This window comes from Asparagus officinalis, chromosome 6, assembly GCF_001876935.1.
Source record: "Asparagus officinalis chromosome 6, Aspof.V1, whole genome shotgun sequence".
Classification (NCBI taxonomy): Eukaryota; Viridiplantae; Streptophyta; class Magnoliopsida; order Asparagales; family Asparagaceae; genus Asparagus; species Asparagus officinalis.
Genome location: NC_033799.1, coordinates 10,491,135 through 10,515,736, shown reverse-complemented (window position 1 = coordinate 10,515,736; position 24,602 = coordinate 10,491,135). Strand labels below are relative to the sequence as shown.

General features: G+C 39.2%; 1 protein-coding gene across 2 annotated transcripts; it reads left to right on the top strand.

Moving 5' to 3' along the window:
* LOC109844249 (THO complex subunit 4D-like) lies at nucleotides 822–23,466 on the top strand. 2 transcript variants are annotated; one of them, XM_020413215.1, is made up of 7 exons: nucleotides 822–1,057; nucleotides 18,258–18,505; nucleotides 19,068–19,211; nucleotides 19,292–19,360; nucleotides 19,710–19,900; nucleotides 21,225–21,272; nucleotides 22,733–23,466. In XM_020413215.1, the coding sequence occupies exons 2-7, from the start codon at nucleotides 18,305–18,307 to the stop codon at nucleotides 22,896–22,898; spliced, it is 819 nt and encodes a 272-aa protein (XP_020268804.1). In that variant the 5' UTR covers nucleotides 822–1,057; nucleotides 18,258–18,304; the 3' UTR covers nucleotides 22,899–23,466. The 2 variants fall into 2 exon arrangements, with proteins under 2 accessions (XP_020268804.1, XP_020268805.1); XM_020413216.1 differs by lacking the exons at nucleotides 822–1,057; nucleotides 18,258–18,505 and adding an exon at nucleotides 18,512–18,885.

Genomic DNA, 24,602 nt, shown 5'->3' with positions numbered 1-24,602 from the left:
TATTGCAATTGTAATTTCGATAGTTAATCTAAAAACGAAACCATAGCTTTATCACGAGACATTTCGCGCGCAAATAAAAGCCTTCCAAGTAGAATGCGCCGATACCCGTCAATACAGTAGGGAATACTCAATCCTTCTACAAGTCGATATTGTATTAATGACGGCTAATTAGGATGCAATGCGTTCTTTAATCAAGTTTTGGGAAAAATTATCTATCTACTAATAAAAATGCTCATACTTTGTGTTTTTAATTTTGTTACCAAAATTGCAGTTTATTTTGGTATAACTCCAAAGACGAGTTTCGTTTTAAACTTGGTGGTGAGTTAGTCATTTTGACTCCCTCGGAACAAGTAGACTACCAGATCCACATTCACGTACAATGATTTTAGGAATTATATCAAAGTAAGCAAGGCATCTTAAGAGGAGTGTGATTCTAATCGGTACCGCTTGCATGTCAGCGGGTCGTTTTTGGCCTTTCAATGCACCCAACAGGTAGCAAATTGGTAATTTGTCCCCTCATTATGTGACTCAAAACCACTCGTTCCACGTGGGTGGTTCTGATAAGATATGCTGTCTCTTAAGAGTAATTAAAAAAGTTCAGAAAAATAATTATCAAGTGGATAATATGAGACATTTTATTGTTGCATTTCCCCCCCAAAATTTAAAATTGCATGCCTTGTGTAGGAGAGGTCAGGAGCGTATGAAATCTGCTGGCGAACGATAAAAAAAAATTCAGAATCAATCGCAATCATCCACGTGGAAAAATCTCGTCCTTCAAATTGAAAAGTGCTTGCTTCTTAAGTCAAGCCCCAAGAATCACTTCACCCCTCATCGTCTCTTTCCTCTCTCCTCCCCAAAAACCCTAGAAATCTTAATCTTCCCTCAGAGTTCCCAAAATTCCGCATAAACTAAAGAAACCCCAGATTCAAGAAGAATCTTTCACCTACTTCGATCGTAGATCTCCTCGCAATTCCTCTCACTGAAACCCTAGCATTCATCAGCACGAATATCTCTTGATCTTTGTTCGGGCGATCGAGGGAACTTCGTTTTCTTTCTGGTAATCATCTTTTTCTTCATAATATTCTTTAGTTGATCGTAATTCGTCTTGTCTCAAGTTCTTTGCTTTGATTTGAGACTATACCTGTAGTTGACCTTGATTATAGAGATTAGGTTTTGTTTCGGTTAAATAAGTAGGGGTTGAGTTCTCTTCAATCTATAACAAAGTGCAGTTATTGTCCGGATCCATGATGATATGTTAGGATCAATTGAGTGTCATGTTGATCATTTTGATGCGAGTTCATAGAGATTGGGTTCTGTCCTTTAAACAACGAGGTTTTCAGTAGTGACTTTGACCCTGTCTCTAATACTACCGGTGTAATTGGCGTTCTTTTAAATTTAAATTCGTTGTGTTTTGTTGGCGCTTTGCGTAACAATAGATTTAGTTCATTAGTTGGAGTGTTTTCAGTGTGTTTGATTGGTTGTTATATTGTTTTCGTCAAAATTGCCGTTTTTTTTACTCTGGCAGATGGTGATACCGAATTGCTGTTTTTGTCCTGCAAGTTTTGATGCTGGTATTGCAATGTTTGGCTGTGTGTTGTCTCGTGCAAAGCCAGTCCATCTGGGCGCGGGAACTGTAGAATTGTGGTGATATATCAGGATCCATTTAGCGCCATATTGACCATATAATTACTTTTGATGTGAGTTTATAGGGATTTGATTCTTCCTTCAAACAACTAGGTTTGAAAAGTAACTTCTCCGAGATCTCTAACATCGACTGTGTAATGAGTTCTTTTCAATTTCAATTTATAGGATGCTTGTTGTTATTATGCATAGGAATAGATTTAGGTCATTAGCTAGAGGTATTTGGTTCTTGTTGGGAAATTACTCTCATTCCCCTATTACCAGATTTAAGAGAAAGCGAAATAAATGCGAAAAAAGGGGACACGCAAGATTTACGTGGTTCGGCACAAACTTGCCTACGACCACGGGCTGCTGCAGATCTTTCACTATGAAGAGAAATTTTACAACACTCACAATTTTCTCACAACCCAATCCCAACTTTGAAAATTGCTCACAATTTTCTCTCACAAAGACTTTTCTCTAAGTCCCTCTTTTCTCTCTCTTGCTCTTCTATAAAAGGAGTTGTTTCTGGGATGAGTTTTTCCTTAAGAGTTTGGGGCCTATTTATAGTGTTTGGGAAAATACTATGCACTAGTATTTTATTAGTTGTAGGGCCCGCTGTGGGGCCTGCCCACCTTTTTTTTCTTCAAAAATATTTGTTAAAAACGTGCCTTTGAAATTGAGTGTTAGGTTGCCTAACACTCAAGCTGCCAAATTTGACTATTACAACCCATTTGTATTTTTTAATATTCTTGATCCCTATATAAGGGGATGTTGTATAAGGGTTCAAAGCACGAAAAACTCAGAGAGTTTAGATATAAAAAATAGAGTGAGAAAAGAGTGAGATAGAAATGTTGTCCCTTTCTTTGTGAGAGTCTCTGGTTAGAAAGTGGTCTCCTCTTTTGTATTCTTCTCTTTTGGTGATTAGTGAAGTTCTCTGCTGTTCTCGTCCGTGGACGTAGGTCATACTGACCGAAGATTATCTGTATTAGAAGAAGTTGTATCAACCTCTCAGGAAGTAAGTCAGATGACATGAAGGATGAAGAGTTAGCTCTTCTCGACAGACAAGCCCTTGGAGTTATCCGATTGATGTTATCCCGTAATGTTGTCTTCAACATAGCAAAGGAAAAGACCACGGCGGGTCTTATGGTGGCTCTCTGCAGCATGTATGAGAAGTCCTCTGCCTCAAACAAAGTTCACTTGATGAGACGACTGTTTAATTTGCGAATGACGGAAGGCTCATCGACAGCTCAACATCTCAATGAACTCAACATAGTCACAACCCAGTTGAGTTCAGTTGAGATTAAGTTTGATGAGGAAGTTCGAGCGTTGATCCTTTTGTCTTCCCTACCAGAAAGCTGGAACGCTACAGTCACGGCTGTGAGTAGCTCATCGGGAAGTAACAAGTTGAAGTTCGATGACGTTTGTGATCTGACTCTTAGTGAAGAAATTCGACGGAGAGAATTAGGTGAAGCTTCAACCTCTTCAGTTTTACACACGGAGTCTAGGGGAAGAACTTCAGAAAGAAGTTCAAATCACGGCAGATCAAAATCTAAACGGAGCAAATCTAGATCAGGAAAGAAAGTCTTCAAGTGCTACAATTGTGGCAAGAATGGTCATTTAAAGAGGAAGTGTCGGGCACCGAAGAAAAACACCGACGCACAGGAGTCTGCCAACGTGACCGAGGAAGGACGTGATGCTATGATTCTAAGCGTCAACAGTCCGATTGAATCATGAATTCTTGATTCAGGGGCATCCTTCCATTCCACCTCATGCCGAGAAATCATGGAGAACTACGTCAGCGGTGATTTCGAAAAGGTACATCTAGCAGATGATGAAACCTTAAAGATTATTGGCAAGTGAGACATCCGATTAAAATTATCAAATCAAACCACATGGAAGATGTAAGGAGTGAGACATATTCCTGGTCTTAGAAGAAATTTGATCTCTATGGGATAGCTTGATGGAGAGGGTTATTGTACAACCTTCTCGGATCATGAATGGAATATTATCAAAGGAGTATTCGTCATTGCTCGAGGTAAGAAAAATGATATTCTCTATATAACCTCTAACTTAGAGAATATCATTGCAGTAACAGATACAGATAAAAAATCAAACCTATGGCATCAAAGGCTTGGTCATATGAGCGAGAAAGGGATGAAGACATTTTTGTCAAAAGGAAAGCTGTCGGATCTGAAGAATGTAGATGTCGGCCTATGCGAGGGTTGCATCTTTGGCAAACAGAAAAAAGTCAGTTTTGTAAAGATTGGCAAGACACCCAAGACAGAAAGGTTAGAATTGGTTCATACCGACGTATGGGGGTCATCTCCAGTTTCATCTCTTGCATGCTTACTGTACTATGTCACATTCATTGATGATTCTACAAGGAAGGTATAAGTCTATTTTCTGAAGAAGAAATCAGAAGTCTTTGATACCTTCAGAAAATGGAAGGTAATGGTGGAAAATAAAACTAGTTTGAAGATAAAGCGGTTGAGGTCAGACAATGGAGGAGAGTATAAAGACAGTAAATTCAAAGAGTTTTGCGCAAACAGCGGGATCAAGATGGAGAAAACAGTTCCCATGACACCGTAACAGAATGGCGTAACAGAGCGTATGAACAGAACTTTGAATGAACGTGCCAGAAACATGAGGTTACATGCCGGCTTACCCAAGTTTCTATGGGCTGAAGCTATCAATACCACAGCCTACCTAATCAACTGCGGGCCCTCAGTTCCTTTGGATGGTGGAATACCGGAAGAAGCTTGGAGCAGAAAAGAGGTAAACCTTTCATATTTAAGAATTTTTGGTTGTATCTCTTATGTACACATAGATTCTGCTGAAAGAAGTAAACTTGATGTCAAATCTAACAAATGTGTTTTTGTTGGTTATGGTGGTGATGAGTTTGGTTAACGATTTTGGGATTATGAAAATCGGTAGATCATCAGAAGCAGAGATGTCATATTCAATGAGAATGTGATGTACAAAGACAGATCAACTGCAGAATCAAGTGGCTCTAGTACAAAAGCTGAAACAAAGGAATTTGCTGAATTTAAGAAGATTTCTGAAAAGGATGTCCATACTAGCCCTGAAGCAGTTCGAGAAGAACCAAGCACGCCAGAAGTGAGACGCTCCTCCAGAATTCCTAAGCCAACTCAGCGTTATTCGCCTTCTTTGCACTACTTGTTGATGACTGACAGTGATGAACCGGAGTGTTATGATGAAGCAATGTCGGTGAAGGATTCAATCAAGTGGGAGTCTGCTATGCAATATGAGATTGACTCGCTCATGTCAAATCAGACGTGGGACTTAGCTGAATTACCACCAAGTAAGAAAGCTCTTCATAATAAGTGGATTTACAGGATCAAAGAAGAACATGATGGGAACAAGCGTTACAAGGCAAGGTTGGTTGTCAAGGGCTTTCAGCAAAAGGAATGTATTGACTACAATGAAATTTTCTCTCCGGTCGTGAAACTGACTACAATCAGACTGATGTTGAAAATTATAGTTGCTGAGAATTTACATCTTGAGTTGTAGTTAATATCTTCCTTTTGCTGAAAACCTTTGACAACCAACCTTGCCTTGTAGCGCTTGTTCCCATTATGTTCTTTGATCCTGTAAATTCACTTATTATGAAGAGATTTCTTACCTGGTGGTAATTCAGCTAAGTCCCACGTCTGATTTGACATGAACGAGTCCATCTCATATTACATAGCAGACTCCCACTTAACTGAATCTTTCATCTGCATTGCTTTATCATAACACTTCGGTTCACCACTGTCAGTCAGCAACAGGTGTTTGCGTCGAAAGTTAATGTATTCATTGCGGTATTCATTACAACTTCGGTCGTTACAATGAAAACAAAAAAATATTCTTTTTATAAGATCTTTACACAATGAAAACAAAAGTTACAACTCTCGTCAAAACAAACGCAGAGATCGTTTATCGGTCTTCTGCTTGCGTGGGATCTTTGCCTGTGCCGGGGTTTATCCGTGGACCGCCTTAGATCTGGATCCGGTTGATGGAAAATTCGGCAGAGTTTCGTCTTCGCCGAGGAAGTATTTGATTTGAAGCGCTGAAATCGACCAAGCGAAATCAGGGCTCTTCTCGAGATTAAGACCAAGCCTAATCTCAAGGGACGGACGGGAACGGGCGTCGGATCTCTCGAACTCTCCTTCGTTATGCCGAAGAACTCGCCAAGATCTGTTAACCCTCGCTGAAATTCGTGCTCCTTTGACTCCACAATCCGGCAGCACCTCCTCGTCTTGATAATCAATCGCCCCTGAAAAATGGAGGCCTTTGACTCATATTTATAGGCCTCGAATGCGGTTATTTGGATGAGAACAAGTGATTTGGCTCTATCTTCAGTTGACAACAGCCTAACCACGTTTGTAGATGATATCAAGTCAGTTGGGAACCTCTGGAACCAACAAATCTCGAGAAAAATCATCAAAAACCGAACCCGATCGAAACAGCGCACGCAGGACAAGTCTGACCCGCGCTTGCGCGGGTGACCCGCGCCGGCGCGGGTCGGATCATTCCGACCCGCGCTTGCGCGGGTCGGATCATTCCGACCCGCACGGGCGCGGGTCGGTTTGGTCCGTCCTGCGCGGCGCGCTGAGTTTCGCTGATTTCTTGTGTTTTACGACTTTTCCGATCTTCCAGGACCTGTAGTTTCTCCCGTTTTACTCATCCGTTGTGTTGACTTGTATGCTCTACGCGAGTTGATTAATGTACGTTGATTGACGCCATCGTGAACTGATTGACGCGCGCACTGATTGACATGCACGAGCTGAATGATGCGTGCGTGTTAACTGACTGTTGGGTGCGTTTGTACGCTTTGAGTTGATTAACGCGTGCGGTCCACTTGGTGTTTTCCATTGTGGTGGTTCGTTGTCGTGTCATCAACAGTTTGCCGATTCGCTTCATGCGCTTGTCGGCATTGGATAATCCTCTTTGATTTGGATAACGACGTTCATCACCTTCTCTTTGTCTTGAGCTGTGTGCGGGCACCCATAGGCATTTTTAGACGCCTACAACAGGTAGTGCAAAGAAGGCGAATAACGCTGAGTTGGCTTAGAAATTCAGGAGGAGCGTCTCACTTCTGGCGTACTTGGTTCTTCTTGAACTGTTTCAGGGCTAGTATGAACATCATTTTCAGAAATCTCCCCAAATTCACCAAATTCCTTTGTTTCAGTTTTTTTACTGGAGCTACTTGATTCTGCAGTTGATCTGTATTTGTACATCACAGTCTCATTGAATATGACATCTCTGTTTCTGATGATCTTCCGATTTTCATAATCCTAAAATCGGTAATCAAACTCATCACCACCATAACTAACAAAAACACATTTGTTGCAGCGAAGGGGCTTCACAGACACAAAAGATGTCTATATAAGAGTGGACGAAGAGAACATCACATAAGGATTTAATGTGGTTCGGTCAGTATGACCTACGTCCACGGACGAGAACTTCACTAATCACCAAAAGAGAAGAATACTAAATAGGAGATCACTATCTAACCAGAGACTCACAAAGAAAGGGATAACCTTTCTATCTCACTCTCTTCTCACTCTTTTTTTTTCTAAACTCCCTCTCTGAGTTTTTTCGTGTTTTGAACCCTTATACAACATCCCCTTATATAGGGATCAAGAATATTAAAAAAATGCAAATGGGGTTGTAATAGTCAAATTTGGCAGCTTGAGTGTTAGGCAGCCTAACACTCAATTTCAAAGGCACGTTTTTAACAAATCTCCACATTAACTTTGAAAATGAAGATCTTCTCTTAACTCTTGCTGTCTCGACAGAAGCCCCTTACGGGCTTATCCTCCGTTTTGTCGAACTCCAAGCAATTCGAGACAATGCTCAAACTTATGCGAAGGTACGAGCTTCATCATCATATCTGCTGGATTGTTTGCAACACTAATCTTCTCAATCCTGATGACTGCTTCTGTCATTGCCATATACTCTGTCTTTGTGGTAGACAAAGTAATTGTCGAAGTGTCGACTGTAGAGTCGCTTTCCAACTAATGGCATTACCTGAAAGAGTGAATATATAACCTGTCAAGGATCGTCTCTTATCCAAATCGCCCGCATAATCTGAATCAGAATAGCCAAGTATTCTGCAATCGAGTCTGTGTTCCTGCCAAAATTCAAACCAATATTAGCAGATCCTCTCAAATATCTAAGTATCCATTTCACAGCCTGCCAATGGATCTTTTCAGGCTTATCCATATACCGATTCATAACACTGACTGCATGTGAAATATCTGGACGGGTGCAGATCATCGCATACATAATGCTTCCAACTGCACTAGAATAAGGAACACAAGACATGTACTGCTCTTCCTCAGTCTAAGGTGCCAAATCTGCTGAAAGACGAAAATGAGCGGCAAGCAAAGTCTTCACAGGCTTGGCATCAAGCATGCCAAATTTCTCTAACATCTTCTTGATGTATTTCTCCTGAGATAGAAATAAACTTCCTTCTCGCATGTTCCTGTGGATCTCCATCCCCAAAATCTTCTTTGCTGCTCCCAAGTCCATCTCAAACTCATGTTTGAGTTGAGATTTTAACTCGTTGATTTCTAACATATCTTTAGCTACAATTAACATGTCATCAACATACAAAAACAAATATACAAAAGAACCATCATTGAGCTTTTTATGATAAACACAACTATCATATTTACTTCTAGAGTAACTATGCTTAAACATGAAAGTATCAAATCTCAAATACCACTGCCTCAGAGATTTCTTCAACCTGCACACATGATCTTCTTTACCTTCAACAATGAACCCTTCTGGCTGATGCATAAAGATTTGCTCATCAAGCTCGTCATGTAGAAAAGCCGTCTTCACATCAAGTTGCTCAAGCTCCAAATTAAAATGAGCAACCATGGCAAGCAACACGCAGATTGAGGTGTGTTTTACAACTGGAGAGAATACTTCATTGAAGTCCACATCTTCGGTCTGACTGTAACCTTTAGCTACCAAGCGTGCATTGTACCTTATAGAATCTGTATCCGGAGCTCCTTTCTTCTTGAAGACTCATTTACAGCCAACGATCTTCTGTCCCCTTGGTGGCTTCACTAGCTCCCATGTATGATTCTTGTGAAGAGACTCCATCTCTTCAGTCATCGCAACAGTCCAATTTGCAGCCTCGTTGTCACTAATAGCCGCCTTATAAGTAGAAGGCTCTGGAACCTCAATCGATTCTGCTATACTCAAAGCATAAGCAAGCATGTCTGCATAGCGTTGAGGAGGTCGGATCTGCCTTTTTGTTCTCCCGGTGGTAATATTATACTGTTGTTCTTGTGGTGTATCAACATCTGAAGTTGAACCTTCTGTAGTATCAACTGGTTTAACATGAGCGCCCTCAAGCACTCTCTTTGAAGTTGAGCTCTCTAGCTCCACCTGCTTGGTAGATTCCTTTTGAGTACCTGTAGTGTCAATAACAAACTCCTTTCTCGGGTGAAGCATGGATTTTTCATCAAAAGTAACATCCCTACTAATAATAAATTTACGTGACTTAGGATTAGAACACCACAATCTATATCCCTTCACCCCAGTAGCATATCCTAGAAAGATAGATTTCTTTACTCTAGGTTCAAGCTTGCTATTATTAACATGAAAATAAGCAGAGCAACCAAATACTCTTAAATGAGAGTAATTAGCAGGGGCACCAGACCATACCTCTTCTGGAGTCTTGAAATTAATTACTGTAGAAGGAGATCTGTTTATTAAATAGCAAGCTGTATTGACTGCTTCGGTCCAAAAGTCTTTTGACAAACCGACATTAGAGAGCATGCACCGAGCTCTCTCCAAAAGTGTTCTGTTCATCTTTTTTGCAACTCCATTTTGTTGTGGTGTATGCCGAACTGTACGATGACGCACAATACATTCATTCTTGCAGAACTGGTCAAACTCTGTGGAACAAAACTCCATCCCATTATCGGTTCTGAGGCGCTTGACTTTCTTTCTTGTTTGTTTCTCAATCATAACCTTCCATTGCTTGAAGGTTTCAAACACATCACTCTTATGCTTCAAAGGATACACCCAAACTTTTCTGGAATAATCATCGATCAATGTTAGCAGAAAACAAGCTCCACCTTTCGATGGAACCTGAGAAGGACCCCAAATATCTGAATGGATATAATCTAAAGTATCCTTGGTTCTGTGGACACCAGTACTAAAGGATACTCTATGATGTTTGCCGAAAACTCAATGCTCACAAAAGTCTAATTTGTTGGTTTTCTGACCACAAAGCATACCTTGCTTGCTCAATATATCTAGTCCTCTCTCACTCATATGCCCTAACCGCATATGCCAGAAATGTGTAATGTCTGAATCTGAATCCTCTGAGGATGACACTGCTGCAACACCTGTCACTGTACTGTCTTCAAGGATATAGAGGGTATTTACCTTCTTTCCTTTCATCATAACAAGAGAGCCTTTGCTTACTCTCAAAACTCCACCTTCAGCCGAAAACTTAAAACCATTTGAGTCAAGGGTGCCTAAAGAAATAAGGTTCTTCTTTAACTCTGGAATATGACGGACATTGCTCAATGTTCTAATAATACCATCATGGGTTCTAATCTTAATTGATCTGATACCAACAGTCTTGCAAGGCATGTTATTTTCAAACAAGACATTCTCACCATCGATAGACTTATATGTGACAAACCAATTCCTATGTGGACACATATGGTAGGAACAACCCGAATCAAGAACCCACTCATTTTGAGAATGAGTATTAACATTAACTGAAAGAACTTCATGTGAACTAGAAGACTCTTTAGTTACAGTGGCAACTGAAGGTTTTACATCCTCAGACTTTGACTGTGAATTGTCCTTTGCTTTGAGCGCTAGACAATTAGTATTTATATGCGCTCATATTTATGACAGTAATAACATTCAATATTTCTTCTTGGCTTGGACTTTGATCTAGACATGTTTCTAGATTTGCTTCTACCACCAACACCCTTTTCAGGACGACCACGAGTGAACAAGCCTTCAGCTTGATCATCTCCTCCTACGACAAACACTTTTTGCCTTAACTTTTTTTAATGTAAGGCTGATTTGACATCCTCCAAAGAAAGTGTATCTCTACCGTATAACATGCTATTGACAAAATTTTCATAGGAATGAGGTAATGAATATAACAAGATGAGTGCTTGATCTTCTTCGTCGATTTTAACATCAATATTCTTTAAATCCATAAGAATAGTGTTAAGTTCATCTAAGTGGTCTTTAATTCGCATAGCTTTCTTCATGCGAAGGGTGAAGAGACGTTGCTTCAAGTATAGCTTGTTTGTTAGAGATTTCGTCATGTACAAGCTCTCCAAATTGAGCCATAAGCTGGTGACGGTATCTTCATTTGTAACCTCTCGCAAGACCTCATCGGCCAAACAAAGCTGTATGACACTATACGACTTCATCTCCAGTTCTTCTTTCTCATCATCGGGCATAAATTCTGGAAACTTATCCTTTCCGGATAAGACTTTGAACAGTCCTTGTTGTACTAGGAGTCCCCATTTTTACTCTCCATAAACTGAAGTTGTTTCTCCTATTAAATTTCTTTACTTTGTATTTCGCAGAAGACATCTTGAAGCTAACTAGAACAGTAACTGTATTTATGAACAGTAACCATACGTATGAATAGTAACCATACGTATGAATAATAACAGTACTTTTGAATAGTACCGTACACGTGAATAGTATCAGTGCCTTTAAAGAGTAAATGATAATGTAACTTATTTTCTGATGTGGAGGATCCATTTTTAGTGGCAGCCACAGAACATACGATAAGCAGATACACGTACTCTAAGCAGGTTTTGATACCAGTTTGTTGAAAGATTTTTGGGCCGAGACAGTCAATACAACTTGCTATTTGATAAACAGATCCCCTACAACAATTAATTTCAAGACTCCAGAAGAGGTCCCAAAAGTAATTATCGAAGCAGTTCGCAATGAAAGATCTTGGCGCTGTAAAGCAGATTCTTAGAATGATGATCAAGAGAGACGAAGTCTGGGACTTTAATGGTATCACATGCTGAGTACATCAACAAAGTACTCTTCAGGTTTAATATGTAAGATGCTAAACCAGTTAGTACACCTTTAGGTGTTCATTTTAGACTTTCTAAAGAGCAGTCACCGATGTTCGTTGTAGGTTCAGATCTGCAAGAGAATATAAATTTGAAACCAAAATTGTCAAAGCAGTTCGCAATGAAAGATCTTGGCGTTGCAAAGCAGATTCTTAGAATGAGAATCAAGAGAGACGAAGTCTGGGACTTTGATGTTATCACAGGCTGAGTACATCAACAAAGTACTCTCTAGGTTACAATATGCAAGATGCTAAACCAGTGAGTATATCTTTAGGTGTTCATTTTAGACTTTCTAAAGAGTAGTCACCAAAGACAGAGGAAGAGAGTGCACACATGGTAAAGGTCCCGTACGCTTCAGCAATTGGAAGTCTGATGTATGTCATGGTTTGTACAAGACCAGATATTGCTCAAACAGTGGGAGCTGTTAGCAGGTATATGAATGATTCGGGCAAGGTTATAGAGAAGCAGTCAAATGGATCCTCAGATATCTACGGGGCACCATAGTTAAGTATTTTGTTTCAAAGGTGGAGATACAATACTAACAGGTTATGTGGATGCTGATTTAGTAGGAAATGTTGACCACAGAAAGAGCACTACAGGGTATGTCTATATTCTAGGAGGTACTGCAGTCTGCAGTGAGTTGGGTTTCACAACTGCAGAAGATAGTTGCTCTCTCCGCAACTGAAGCAGAATATGTTGCTGTTACAGAAGCTAGCAAGGAAATGGTTTGGCTTCAAAGTTTCTTGGATGAATTAGGTAAGAAACAAGAAGACAATGTCTTATATTACGACAGTCAAAGTGTTATTCATCTAGCGAAGAATCTGTTTTTTCATTACAGAACGAAGCACATACAAATGCGGTATCATTTTATCCGGTCACTTCTGGAAGATGGAATTTTGAAGCTTAAAAAGATCAGTGGAGCTCAAAATCCGACAGACATGCTAGCAAAGACGGTGACTACTGACAAACTGAAGTTGTGTTCAGCTTCAGTTGGCCTGCAATATTATCAAGACGGGAAAGAGCTGCTGTACAGATCGAGATGTGAAGACAAATTGAAATCAGTCTTCAAGTGGGAGATTGTTAGTCAAAAAAGGTAGCCACTAGAAGCCACCCCATTTTTTTCCTCGTGAACAAAGACACCGAAAGCAAAGAGGGGGATGCTGCAAATGTTGACAAATGAACAATTTGTTGACAAATGGGAATCAGGGGATTGATATCTTTGACAAAGAATAATCGGTGTCGAAATTTTTGAAGAAAAAAAGGTGAGCTGGCCTTACAGCGGGCCCCATAAGTAATTAAATACTAGTGCATAGTATTTTCCCAAACACTATAAATAGACCCAAACTCTTAAGGAAAAACTGATTTCAGAAACAACTCTTATAGAAGAGCAAGAGAGAGAAAAGAGAGGCTTATAGAAAAGTCTTTGTGAGAAAATTATGAGCAATTTTTAGAGTTGGGATTGGGTTGTGAGAAAATTGTGAGTGTTGTAAAATTTCTCTTCATAGTGAAGATCTGCAGCAGCCCGTGGACGTAGGCAAGTTTGTGCCGAACCACGTAAATCTTACGTGTCCTCTTTTTTGCGCATTTATTTCGCTTTCTCTTAAATCTGATAATAGGAAAATGAGAGTAATTTCCCAACAACTGGTACTAGTATTTTATTAGTTGTGGGGCCTTTTGTGGGGCCGGCCCACCTTTTTTTTCTTTAAAAATTTCGGCACCGATTATTCTTTGTCAAAGATATCATGCCCCTGATTCCCATTTGTCAACAAATTGCTCATTTGTCAACATTTGCAGCACCCCCCTCTTTGCTTTCGGTGTCTTTGTTGACGAGGAAAAAAGTAGGGTGGTTTCTAGTGGCTACCTTTCTTGACTAACAATCTCCCACTTAAAGACTGATTTCAATCTGTTTTCATAACTCGATCTGTGCAGCAGCTCTTTCCTGTCTTGATACTATTGCAGGCCAACTGAAGCTGAACACAGCTTCAGTTTGTCAGTAGTCACCGTCTTTGTCAGCATGTCTGTCGGATTTTGAACTTCACTGATCTTTTCAAGCTTCAAAATTTCATCTTCCAGAAGTGATCGGAAAAAATGATACTGTATCTGTATGTGTTTCGTTCTGGAATGAAAAGACGGATTCTTCGCTAGATGAATAGCACTTTAACTATCGTAATATAAGACATTGTCTTCTTGTTTCTTGTCTAATTCATCCAAGAAACTTTGAAGCCAAATCATTTTCTTGCTGGCTTCTGTTACAGCGACATATTCTGCTTCAGATGTGGAGAAAGCAACTATCTTCTGCAGTTGTGAAACTCAACTCACTGCAGTACCACCTAGAGTATAGACATACCATGTAGTGCTTTTTTTGTGGTCAACATTTCCTGCTAAATCAGCATCCACATAATCTGTTAGTATTGTATATCCACCATTGAAACAAAGTGTTTTACCTGTGGTGCCCCATAGATATCTGAGGATCTATTTGACTGTTTTCCAATGTACCTTACCCGGATCATTCATGTACTTGCTAACAGCTCCCAATGCTTGAGCAATATCTGGTTTTGTACAAACCATGGTTTACATCAGACTTCCAATTGCTTAGGCGTACGAGACCTTCGTCATGTGTGCACGCTCTTCTATTTGACTGTTTTCCAATGTACCTTACCCGGATTATTCATGTACTTGCTAACAGCTCCCAATGCTTGAGCAATATCTGGTTTTGTACAAACCATGGTTTACATCAGACTTCCAATTGCTGAGGCGTACGGGACCTTCGCCTTGTGTGCACGCTCTTCCTCTGTCTTCAGTGACTGTTCTTTGGAAAGTCTGAAATGAACACCTAAAGGTGTACTCACTGGTTTAGCATCTTGCATATTAAATCTGGAGAGTACTTTGTTGATGTACTCAGCATGTGATAATATCAAAGCCTCAGACTTCGTGTCTCTCTTGATCCTCATTCCAAGAATCTGTTTTACAGCGCCAAGATCTTTCATTACGAACCGCTTTGATAATTTTTGCTTCAAATTTATAATCTTTTGCAGATCTGATCTTGCAACGAGCATGTCATCAACGTATAACAATAAAATAATGAAGCTATTGTTAAACCTCTCGAGATGCAACAATAATCTGCTTGGCATCTAGTGAAACCGTTGCTATCCATAAAGCTATTAAACTTCTTGTACTATATGAGCGAGAAAGGGATGAAGACACTTCTGTCAAAAGGAAAGTTGTCGGATCTGAAGATTGTAGATGTCGACCTATGCGAGGATTGCATCTTTGACAAACAGAAGAAAGTCAGTTTTGCAAAGATTGGCAAGACACCTAAGACAGAAAGGTTAGAATTGGTTCATACCGATGTATAGGGACCATCTCCAGTTTCATCTCTTGCAGGCTCACTGCACTATGCCATCTTCATTGATGATTCTACAAGGAAGGTATGGGTCTATTTTCTGAAGAAGAAATCAAAAGTCTTTGATACCTTCAGAAAATGGAAGACCATGGTGGAAAATGAAACTGGTTTGAAGATAAAGCGATTGAGGTCAGACAATGGAGGAGAGTACAAAGACAGTTCAAAGAGTTTTGCGCAAACAGCGGGATCAAGATGGAAAAAACAGTTCCCATGACACCGCAGCAGAATGGCGTAGCGGAGCGTATGAACAGAACTTTGAATGAACGTGTTAGAAGCCTGAGGTTACATACTGGCTTGCCTAAGTTTCTATAGGTTGAAGCTATCAATACCACAGCCTACCTAATCAACCGCGGACCCTCAGTTCCCTTGGATGGTGGAATACCAGAAGAAGCTTGAAGCAGAAAAGAGGTAAATCTTTCACATTTAAGAATTTTTGGTTGTATCTCTTATGTACACATAGATTCTGCTAAAAGAAGTAAACTTGATGTCAAATCTAACAAATGTGTTTTTGTTGGTTATGGTGGTGATGAGTTTGGTTACCGATTTTGGGATTATGAAAATCGGAAGATCATCAGAAGCAGAGATGTCATATTCAATGAGAATGTGATGTACAAAGACAGATCAACTGCAGAATCAAGTAGCTCCAGTACAAAAGCTGAAATAAAGGAATTTGCTGAATTAGAGGGGATTTCTGAAAATGATGTTCAGAACAATCTTGAAGAAGTTCAAGAAGAACCAAGCACGCTAGAAGTGAGACGCTCCTCCAGAATTCCTAAGCCAACTCAGCGTTATTCGTCTTCTTTGCACTACCTGTTGCTGACTGACAGTGGTGAATCGGAGTGTTATGATGAAGCAATGCAGGTGAAGGATTCAGTCAAGTGAGAGTCTGCTATACATTATGAGATAGACTCGCTCATGTCAAATCAGACGTGGGACTTAGCTGAATTACCACCAGGTACGAAAGCTCTTCATAATAAGTGGATTTACAGGATCAAAGAAGAATATGATGGGAACAAGCGCTACAATGCAAGGTTGGTTGTCAAAGGCTTTCAGCAAAAAAAAGGTATAGACTACAATGAAATTTTCTCTCCGGTCGTAAAACTGACTATAATCAAACTGGTGTTGAAAATTGTAGTTGCTGAGAATTTACATCTTGAGCAGTTAGATGTAAAAATAGCTTTCCTTCATGGTGATTTAGAGGAGGAGATTTATATGAAGCAAGCAGAAGGCTTCATAAAGACAGGCAAGAAAAATCTAGTATGCCGGTTGAAAAAGAGCTTGTATGGATTAAAATAAGCTCCCAGACAGTGGTACAAGAAGTTTAACAGCTTTATGGGCAACAACGGTTTCACTAGATGCCAAGCAGATCATTGTTGCTATATCAAGAGGTTTGACAATAGCTTTATTATTTTATTATTATACGTTGATGACATGCTCGTTGCGGGGTCATATCTGCAAGAGATTATAAATTTGAAGCAAAAATTATCGAAGCAGTTTGCAATGAAAGATCTTGGCATTACAAAGCAGATTCTTGGAATGAGGATCAAGAGAGACACGAAGTCTGGGACTTTGATGTTATCACAGGCTGAGTACATCAACAAAGTACTCTCCAGGTTTAATATGCAAGATGCTAAACCAGTGAGTACACCTTTAGGTGTTCATTTTAGACTTTCCAAAGAGCAGTCACCGAAGACAGAGAAAGCTTGTACGCCTCAGCAATTAAAAGTTTGATGTATGCCATGGTTTGTACAAAACCAGATATTGCTCAAGCAGTAGGAGCTGTTAGCAAATACATGAATGATTCAGGTACACTGGGAAGCAGTCAAATGGATCCTCAGATATCTACGGGGCACCACAGGTAAAGCACTTTGTTTCAAAACACTGGGAAGCAGTCAAATGGATCCTCAGATATCTACGGGGCACCACAGGTAAAGCACTTTGTTTCAAATGTGGAGATACAACACTAACAGGTTATGTGGATGCTGATTTAGTAGGAAATGTTGACCACAGAAAGAGCACTACAGGGTATGTCTATACTCTAGGAGGTACTGCAGTGAGTTGGGTTTCATAACTGCAGCAGATAGTTGCTCTCTCCCCAACTGAAACAGAATATGTCGCTGTTACAGAAGCCAGCAAGGAAATGGTTTCACTTCAAAGTTTCTTGGATGAATTAGGCAAGAAACAAGAAGACAATGTCTTATATTGCGATAATCAAAGTGTTATTCATCTAGCAAAGAATTCGTTTTTTCATTCCAGAACGAAGCACATACAGATGCGGTATCATTTTATCCGGTCACTTCTGGAAGATGGAATTTTGAAGCTTGAAAAGATTAGTGGAGCTTAAAATCCGGCAAACATGCTGACAAAGACGGTGACTACTGACAAACTGAAGCTGTGTTCAGCTTTAGTTGGCCTGCAATAGTATCAAGACGGGAAAGAGCTGCTGCACAGATCGAGATGTAAGATAGATTGAAATCAGTCTTCAAGTGGGAGATTGTTAGTCAAAAAAGGTAGCCACTAGAAGCCACCCCACTTTTTTCCTCGTCAACAAAGACACCGAAAGCAAAGAGGGGGGGTGCTGCAAATGTTGACAAATGAACAATTTGTTGACAAATGGAAATCAGGGGCTTGATATCTTTGACAAAGAATAATCGGTGTCGAAATTTTTGAAGAAAAAAAAGGTGGGCGGGCCCAACAACTAATAAAATACTAGTGCATAGTGTTTTCCCAAACACTATAAATAGGCCCCAAACTTTTAAGAAAAAACTCATCCCAGAAACTCCTCCTCTTATAGAAGAGCAAGAGAGAGAAGAGAGAGGTTTAGAGAAAAGTTTTTGTGAGAGAAAATTGTGAGGTGGCTTCTAGTGGCTACCTTTTTTGACTAACAGTTCTGTTGTGTTGGATATGAAGCAAAAATGCCGGAAATTTGATTTTTGTTAGTTGGTCTTGAAAATTAGAGGTTGTAAAAGGTGTACATAACTTTGACTTTAATTTTATTCTAGTATTTATTTGTGTTTTATATGGAAATTGTGTTTAGTGATTTTGATGTCATTTTGTATTGCTGATAAAAGTATGTTTGAGAATCCTTTCATGTTTTCTTAAGAAACTAAACCTAGTTCATTTTACTGTTACAGGTTATTTTGTTTCCTTTTATCTTCACAGTGCATCAGCAGCTAATTTGATGGCAACACCTTTGGATATGTCATTGGATGATATGATTAAGAACAGAGGTTCTGGTGAAAGAGGGAGAGGGCATGGCCGGGGGCGGGGCCGTGGACGGGCCCGTGGACGAGGTGGGGCCACTCGTGGGAGGGGAGTAGGTATGGCTCGTCAAGGGCCTCTTGGAGTAAATGCTCGGCCATCACCTTACAAGATTGCCAAGGCAAGCCCGAAATCTATTGCTGTTTTTTGAATGCATTCAGGAATCTGAATTATTTTAGAAATTCAATTATGGAGGGATGATATATAAGTTCTTTTTGAATTTGGAGAGGCTCAAGCACCCAAATAGGAGGTCCTGCCTTTGGTGCTTGCCTTTGGTGCTTATACATTTTTAATGGCTGATAAAATGGGGGAAATTCAAGGGGTACTATTGCTAAATGCGGAATCTCATCATTGCTGGCCTTCATTTATTATGCTGAACTTGTTCACGGAGTATATTTGCTAAGGAGCTTACCGGGTCATTCTGGGAACTGGAGCTCTCACCAATTTCTTATCGTCAGCATATGTGTAATGGGTGGAATTCTCGACTTCCATTTGTTAACTGTATGCTTTATTATCACCAGATATAGGCTTATTTTCATCCTAAAGAATATTAATGTGGTAGTGGTAGGTTTTTCTTTAGTTTTTGAGCAGATGCACTGAGTCTCGTTGGTTGATCGGTACTACGGTTCTACGCTAACCATTTCTTTTCCGTTCTGAACCTTTGTTGCATATTTTTTTATCAGTCTTTCAGCAGAACAAAGGACAATATATGGAGACATGATTTGTTTGATGAAAGCATGAAAGCTGCTGGTCTTACTGGAGTCGAAACTGGTACAAAATTGTACATATCAAATTTGGATTATGGGGTGTCCAATGAAGATATAAAGGTGCTTTTTCTGCTTTAGCTGCCCTCTATATTTCTCCATTATTTATGCTCGTGCTGATATATATTCCTCTGTGGGTTTAGGAACTTTTTTCTGAGATCGGTACTCTTAAGCGGTCTGCAGTTCATTATGACAGAAATGGGCGCCCTAGTGTGAGCTTCTGTTTCCTATCGTATAGCAACATGGACATTATTTCTTTCCCTTGCTTTAGTTGTTTTAAGCTAGTAATTGACTGAATCATATTATTCTTTCTTGTATCTGGTCACCTGTATAAGATTGTATAGAATTGAATATAATAATAATCAACAACCTTCCTAAAGTAGAAAATGTGGATGGTTTTCGACTCTTTTTCATTTTGAAGTGATTGTCAGAAATTTAGATATGATATATTGTTCATAAGATAATGAATACTGTGAAGCAGAAGCTCAACACTTTCCTGGTAGGCAAACCTGGCCAAGCTATATTTGTACTCATGTTGCATAATATCTTTCCTCTTGGCAGGGTTCGGCAGAAGTGGTGTTTGCTAGGAGAAGTGATGCAATGGCTGCCATGAAACGTTACAACAATGTTCAGCTGGATGGAAAAGCTATGAAAATCGAAATCATTGGCACTAATCTTGGGTTACCAGTTACCCCTCGCATTAATGTGGTTGGTGGTGCAAATGGGAGAGGAAGGAGGACAGTCGTTATGACGTATGCAGTTCTTTCCCGTTGTTTTCTGGGTTTCTTTCCCATCTTTTCAATGATTAGCTAGTCTTCCTTGAATAACGGTTGCTAAATTGGATATACTCAGAAATAATAGTATGTTGAGGACCTAGATATGATTAATTTTTTAAGTAGTCCAATCCTGAATTGACTCATATAGGCAGTCACTGCTTTCCAGTATTTTTCTTGAGTTGCTAACTACCATGTTACTTCTCCCTATCCATTCTAATTCTTTTAGATTCTTTCTTATGGAGTACCTTCTTTCTTAGTTATCAATATAAGAAGCTTTGTCCTTTTTTGTTGGGATAGGTCTTCCTGAAATGTTTTAATGCCTTTTACTTTTTAACCTGTGGAGTGTGGACCATATGTACCATTTTAATGTTCTTTTTAGGATAATATGCCACTTAGGTTTTTAATGGTTGGATGTAGGTATGCCTTCTGGTGGCAAATGTTAACTGTTTTTTTTTTCAGTATCTTATTATTATTATTATTTTCGTTAGATGTAGATAGTAAGAGTATATTGGAGTTGAGGATAAATATTTTGTAGTAGAGGAGGCAACAAAATATTGAGGAGAAAACCTCTTGTCTTTGCCAAAATCTTTTAAACCTGTTCTAAACATGTTTATTGTTTCTTGGAACTAAAATTTTTATGCAAGCTTTACCACATTGTTAACATTATTTTTTATTATCGATAAGTTTGTAACATTGTGCTCCATCATATAATCTTCTTTATCAAATTTGTTTTTTTATTTACAATCTAAAATAAGGTCAATAGAAAAAATATATTGTTTTATTCATATTAGATAATATATTTGATGAGCACATATATATGTAAAACAATTTAGATGACGTAGATATCAGATTTGACATTAATATAGTGTTTGTTTATATCCTTTTCTGGGACCACACCATTATGGGCACGATCCAGCTATTCTACCTTTTATCATTTCCATGATTCTGTGGTGTTCATTTCACTCCATCTGCTTGCTGTAATCGGATGTGGGTTGCCTCAATTGTTGGTATCATCAGTAGGTAGGTTCAAGAAAATGAAAGCACCTAACTGCAGATTATATGTCTTCTGATTCGTGTGTTGATGTTCTTTATTTTTTATTTTACTTAACGGGTGATATGTCTTCTGATTTGTGTGTTGATGTTCTTTATTTTTTATTTTACTTAACGGGTGATGTGGTGGATACATAGCTGTTATGCTCTTGTTTTGCTTTGTCTAATCTAATTACTATAGAGAATTCCTTACCATTATATTTGTATTAACATCACATGACAACATTTCTGATATTTTGAGATTTTTCAGGCCGGAGTTTGGTCAAGGTGGTACAAGGCCCTTCAAGCGCACACCAAGGTGAGTTCATGTAGACTGTTTTTGTTTCCAGTACTGCTTAAATTTATCTCTTGGATTCAGCTCTTTCCTATTGCACACAAACACTGATCTAGAAGCACATATATGCATGTACCGATTTTATCTCTTTGCTTAAGCCCCTATCTCTTGGCATGTGGAAGTGATTTGCCACAAGTTCTTGTGTTTTATCTAATGAATCATCAGGCTAATGGATAAGTTAGTGTAATTTCATCTTTATAGGCTATAATGGTTCTTGTCTGCGTTCATTTCTAAATATAGAACCAATGTTGGAAGAACACAGAGTCTTGGTTTATGTTATGTCCATGAACTGTATATCGACTGCTTGCCATTTCCTCTCTTATCACTATATCTCTTGGTGGTTCTTACATGTTTTTCCTTCTTCTTTTTTTTGGCGATTCACATGCATTAGTTGATGTTCTATTTAGAAACTATGATGTGCTTTCCCTTGGAATCCCAATTTTACGAGGCCCGTTTTTCCAGCTATGGGAAGGCATCAAATGTCTATATTTCGTGCATGAAAAGATGGATTTTATGGTCCCATTGAGGTAGATCATTTGCACTGGAAACAAAGTCAAGATGATCCTTCATCAACCAATAAAATAATTTGATTAGAAAAAGAAAAAGAAAGAAACAAAGAAAAGAAAGCTGGTTATACACCATGTTTGCTTAAGTAAATGTTTTGGTGTCAATATATTTAGGCTCCGGCCCCTGTTTGCGCCCTAAATTATTAAAGGTCTCTATGTATACCCTATAAACTATTTTCTGTCCCATCTTCCCCCTTGAACTATTAAATTTGTCTCTGTTTATCTCCTAAAGTATTTTCAGTCCCACCTTACCTCCTAAACTATCACTTTTCTCTCATAAATTCATGAGGTAATGAACAAAAAGTTCTGACATCCTAAACTATCACTCATAAATCCGGTTAAATACCCACGAAGTAATGAATAAGAACTTGGAACTAGGCATTGAAAGTGGTTCAGATAGAACCCTTGCTACTTTTATCAGCAGAAAGTAGTTCAAAATGTTGTTTTTGGGGTTTTTTTTTTAGGGGGGGGGGGGGGGTGCAGATATAGCCTTTGAGGGCAAATAGTTTTAGAAACTAGAATGTGTCTTCGCTTGATACTCTGGTTAAAGGGGTTTAAACCGTGTGAATCACTCATGGGGTTTTTATTTGCTAACAAATAAATATGAGAGGTGAGAAGTTGCCGGACCCCATTTGTGCAAGGAGCATGTTTATTCTCGAAATTGTGCTTGCTTTCTGGTGATGATTGTCTCTTAAAATGGTAACAATGAGGATATTTGCTTTCCACTTGCATCGATACATGTGCCAAAGACTTGCTGCTTACAATCACAGTTTGTTTTATCTACCCTTATCCAAATTCCTTTGTACTATTGTATTTACTTCACAACATTTCTGTCACTAACATGGTATTTATTTACAGGCCAAACCGTGGGGGTTTCCAGCGTGGAACTGGGAGAGGTCGTGGACGAGGACAGGCACGTGGCCGTGGAGGCCGTGGTCGTGGAAGGAAGCCAGTTGTGAAATCAGCAGATGATTTGGACAAGGATTTGGACAGTTACCATGCTGAAGCAATGAACACATCATAAGGCGGAGGAGGGTTTTGATGTCCATTGCGACATTTGGCTAGCTTGTGATGTGGCATTTGAAGAAGTTAAAAGGAGATTGAAGTTGCAATTGGTGGCAATTTGGCTTTCTATTTTAGTTTTCAAGCTGAGCTTTCACTTAGATATGTTTCCCATCTGCTGTTCGAATGACTGCTGACAAGTAGGGGTGCATAAAACCCTCACAAACTTCTCTTTGAAAACCTTGTTGAGATGCTGTTGAGTAATTTGTGTGCTTGAGAGAACAGAATATTTGATAGTACCAGTGTTAGTTTGCATTGCAGTATGTACTTAAAATAGTGAGAGGTTTGTGGGTGAGATTGCCGGTTTGTTGGTGATTTTTCTGGAATGCTTCATCCTTTCACTTCAACCTACGCGCTGCAGAGCTTGTTACTTTATTCTGTTCCTTTCAGGCTGCTGCTTACATTTGCTTTGTGGAGCGTTGGTTGAATGCGACGGTTGCTTTGTAGAGTGTTAGTTGAATGCGACGATGTCCTATATTGGAGACTTCTATTCTATTTACCTTGAGATACAATCTGCTTGTGGCAGGCTACGGGAGGATTTGTCCAAGTTGTTCAGTGATGATGTTAGTATATTTTTATTGTACTGCTTGAATTTGAATTTTTCTGTTATTTTCTTCTGCAAGGGAGCTTCCTTGCTATTACCAGGGGTAAAAGGTGGATATAAATAAGCTAACATGAAATTTGATTAAGACTTCGTCGAGTTATGAAGTTGAAACTTTCTTGGTTTGTTCGGCTTGTTCGTGATATAATAAACTATAGGTCAGATTTTATGCAAGCAACCTAGGGATGGAAATGCCTTATTCGAATTCGAAATCGGCTCAATTAGCGATGTTCTTGTTCGAATTCGACTCGAATAATATTCAAAATTCGAATTCGTTTCGTTTAGTTGTGTTCGTGTTTGGTAACTATTCACGAACATTAGATTAACAATATTTCATATTTTGGTATAAAATTATTCATTAACTAAGTTGTTAAACTAAATGAATATGGAAATGCATACTCAAAAAAGTACACAGCTTAATTGCAAAAGGGTTTTTTTTACCTTTCTAGTGAGAAATCAAAGAATCACGGCACAAAATGTCCAAGATCTACAGAGATCGAGGGAAGTGAGCGTCGTCGCGGGGAGGGACGAGGGCCTCGTCGGAGAGGGAGGAGGATGTCGTCGCGAGGAGGGACGAGGGCGTTGTCGGAGCGGGAGGAGGGCGTCATCGCGGTCGTCGAGAAAACTATTTATATTGGGTTTATGAGATGAGAGATGGAGACTTGGGGAGTTCGGCTGCCTGATCTAGGGTTTATGAGATGGCAGAAAACTATTTATATTGGGTCATGAGGTGTTGGGAATAAATCTGAACCGTTCGTTGATGATCCAAAGAGACTGGTATGTGAAACCCTAGGTCCCTTAACATGTCTATTTATACATATGGGTAGAAGTTGTAATAAAAATTTTGATGGGTAATATTTACAACAAGTTTAGTTAATACGATTAACTAACATATAAAACGTTACCGAATAGTTAATAATCAGCCGAATCAAATATACCTTTAGTTAAATTCTATTAGTTTATTATAAGCCGAATACTGAAAAATATTCATTTAGCATTAAATGAACTGTCGGATCGAATATGACCGAATATCTGGACGAATATTAGCGGAACTGTTTATTAAAT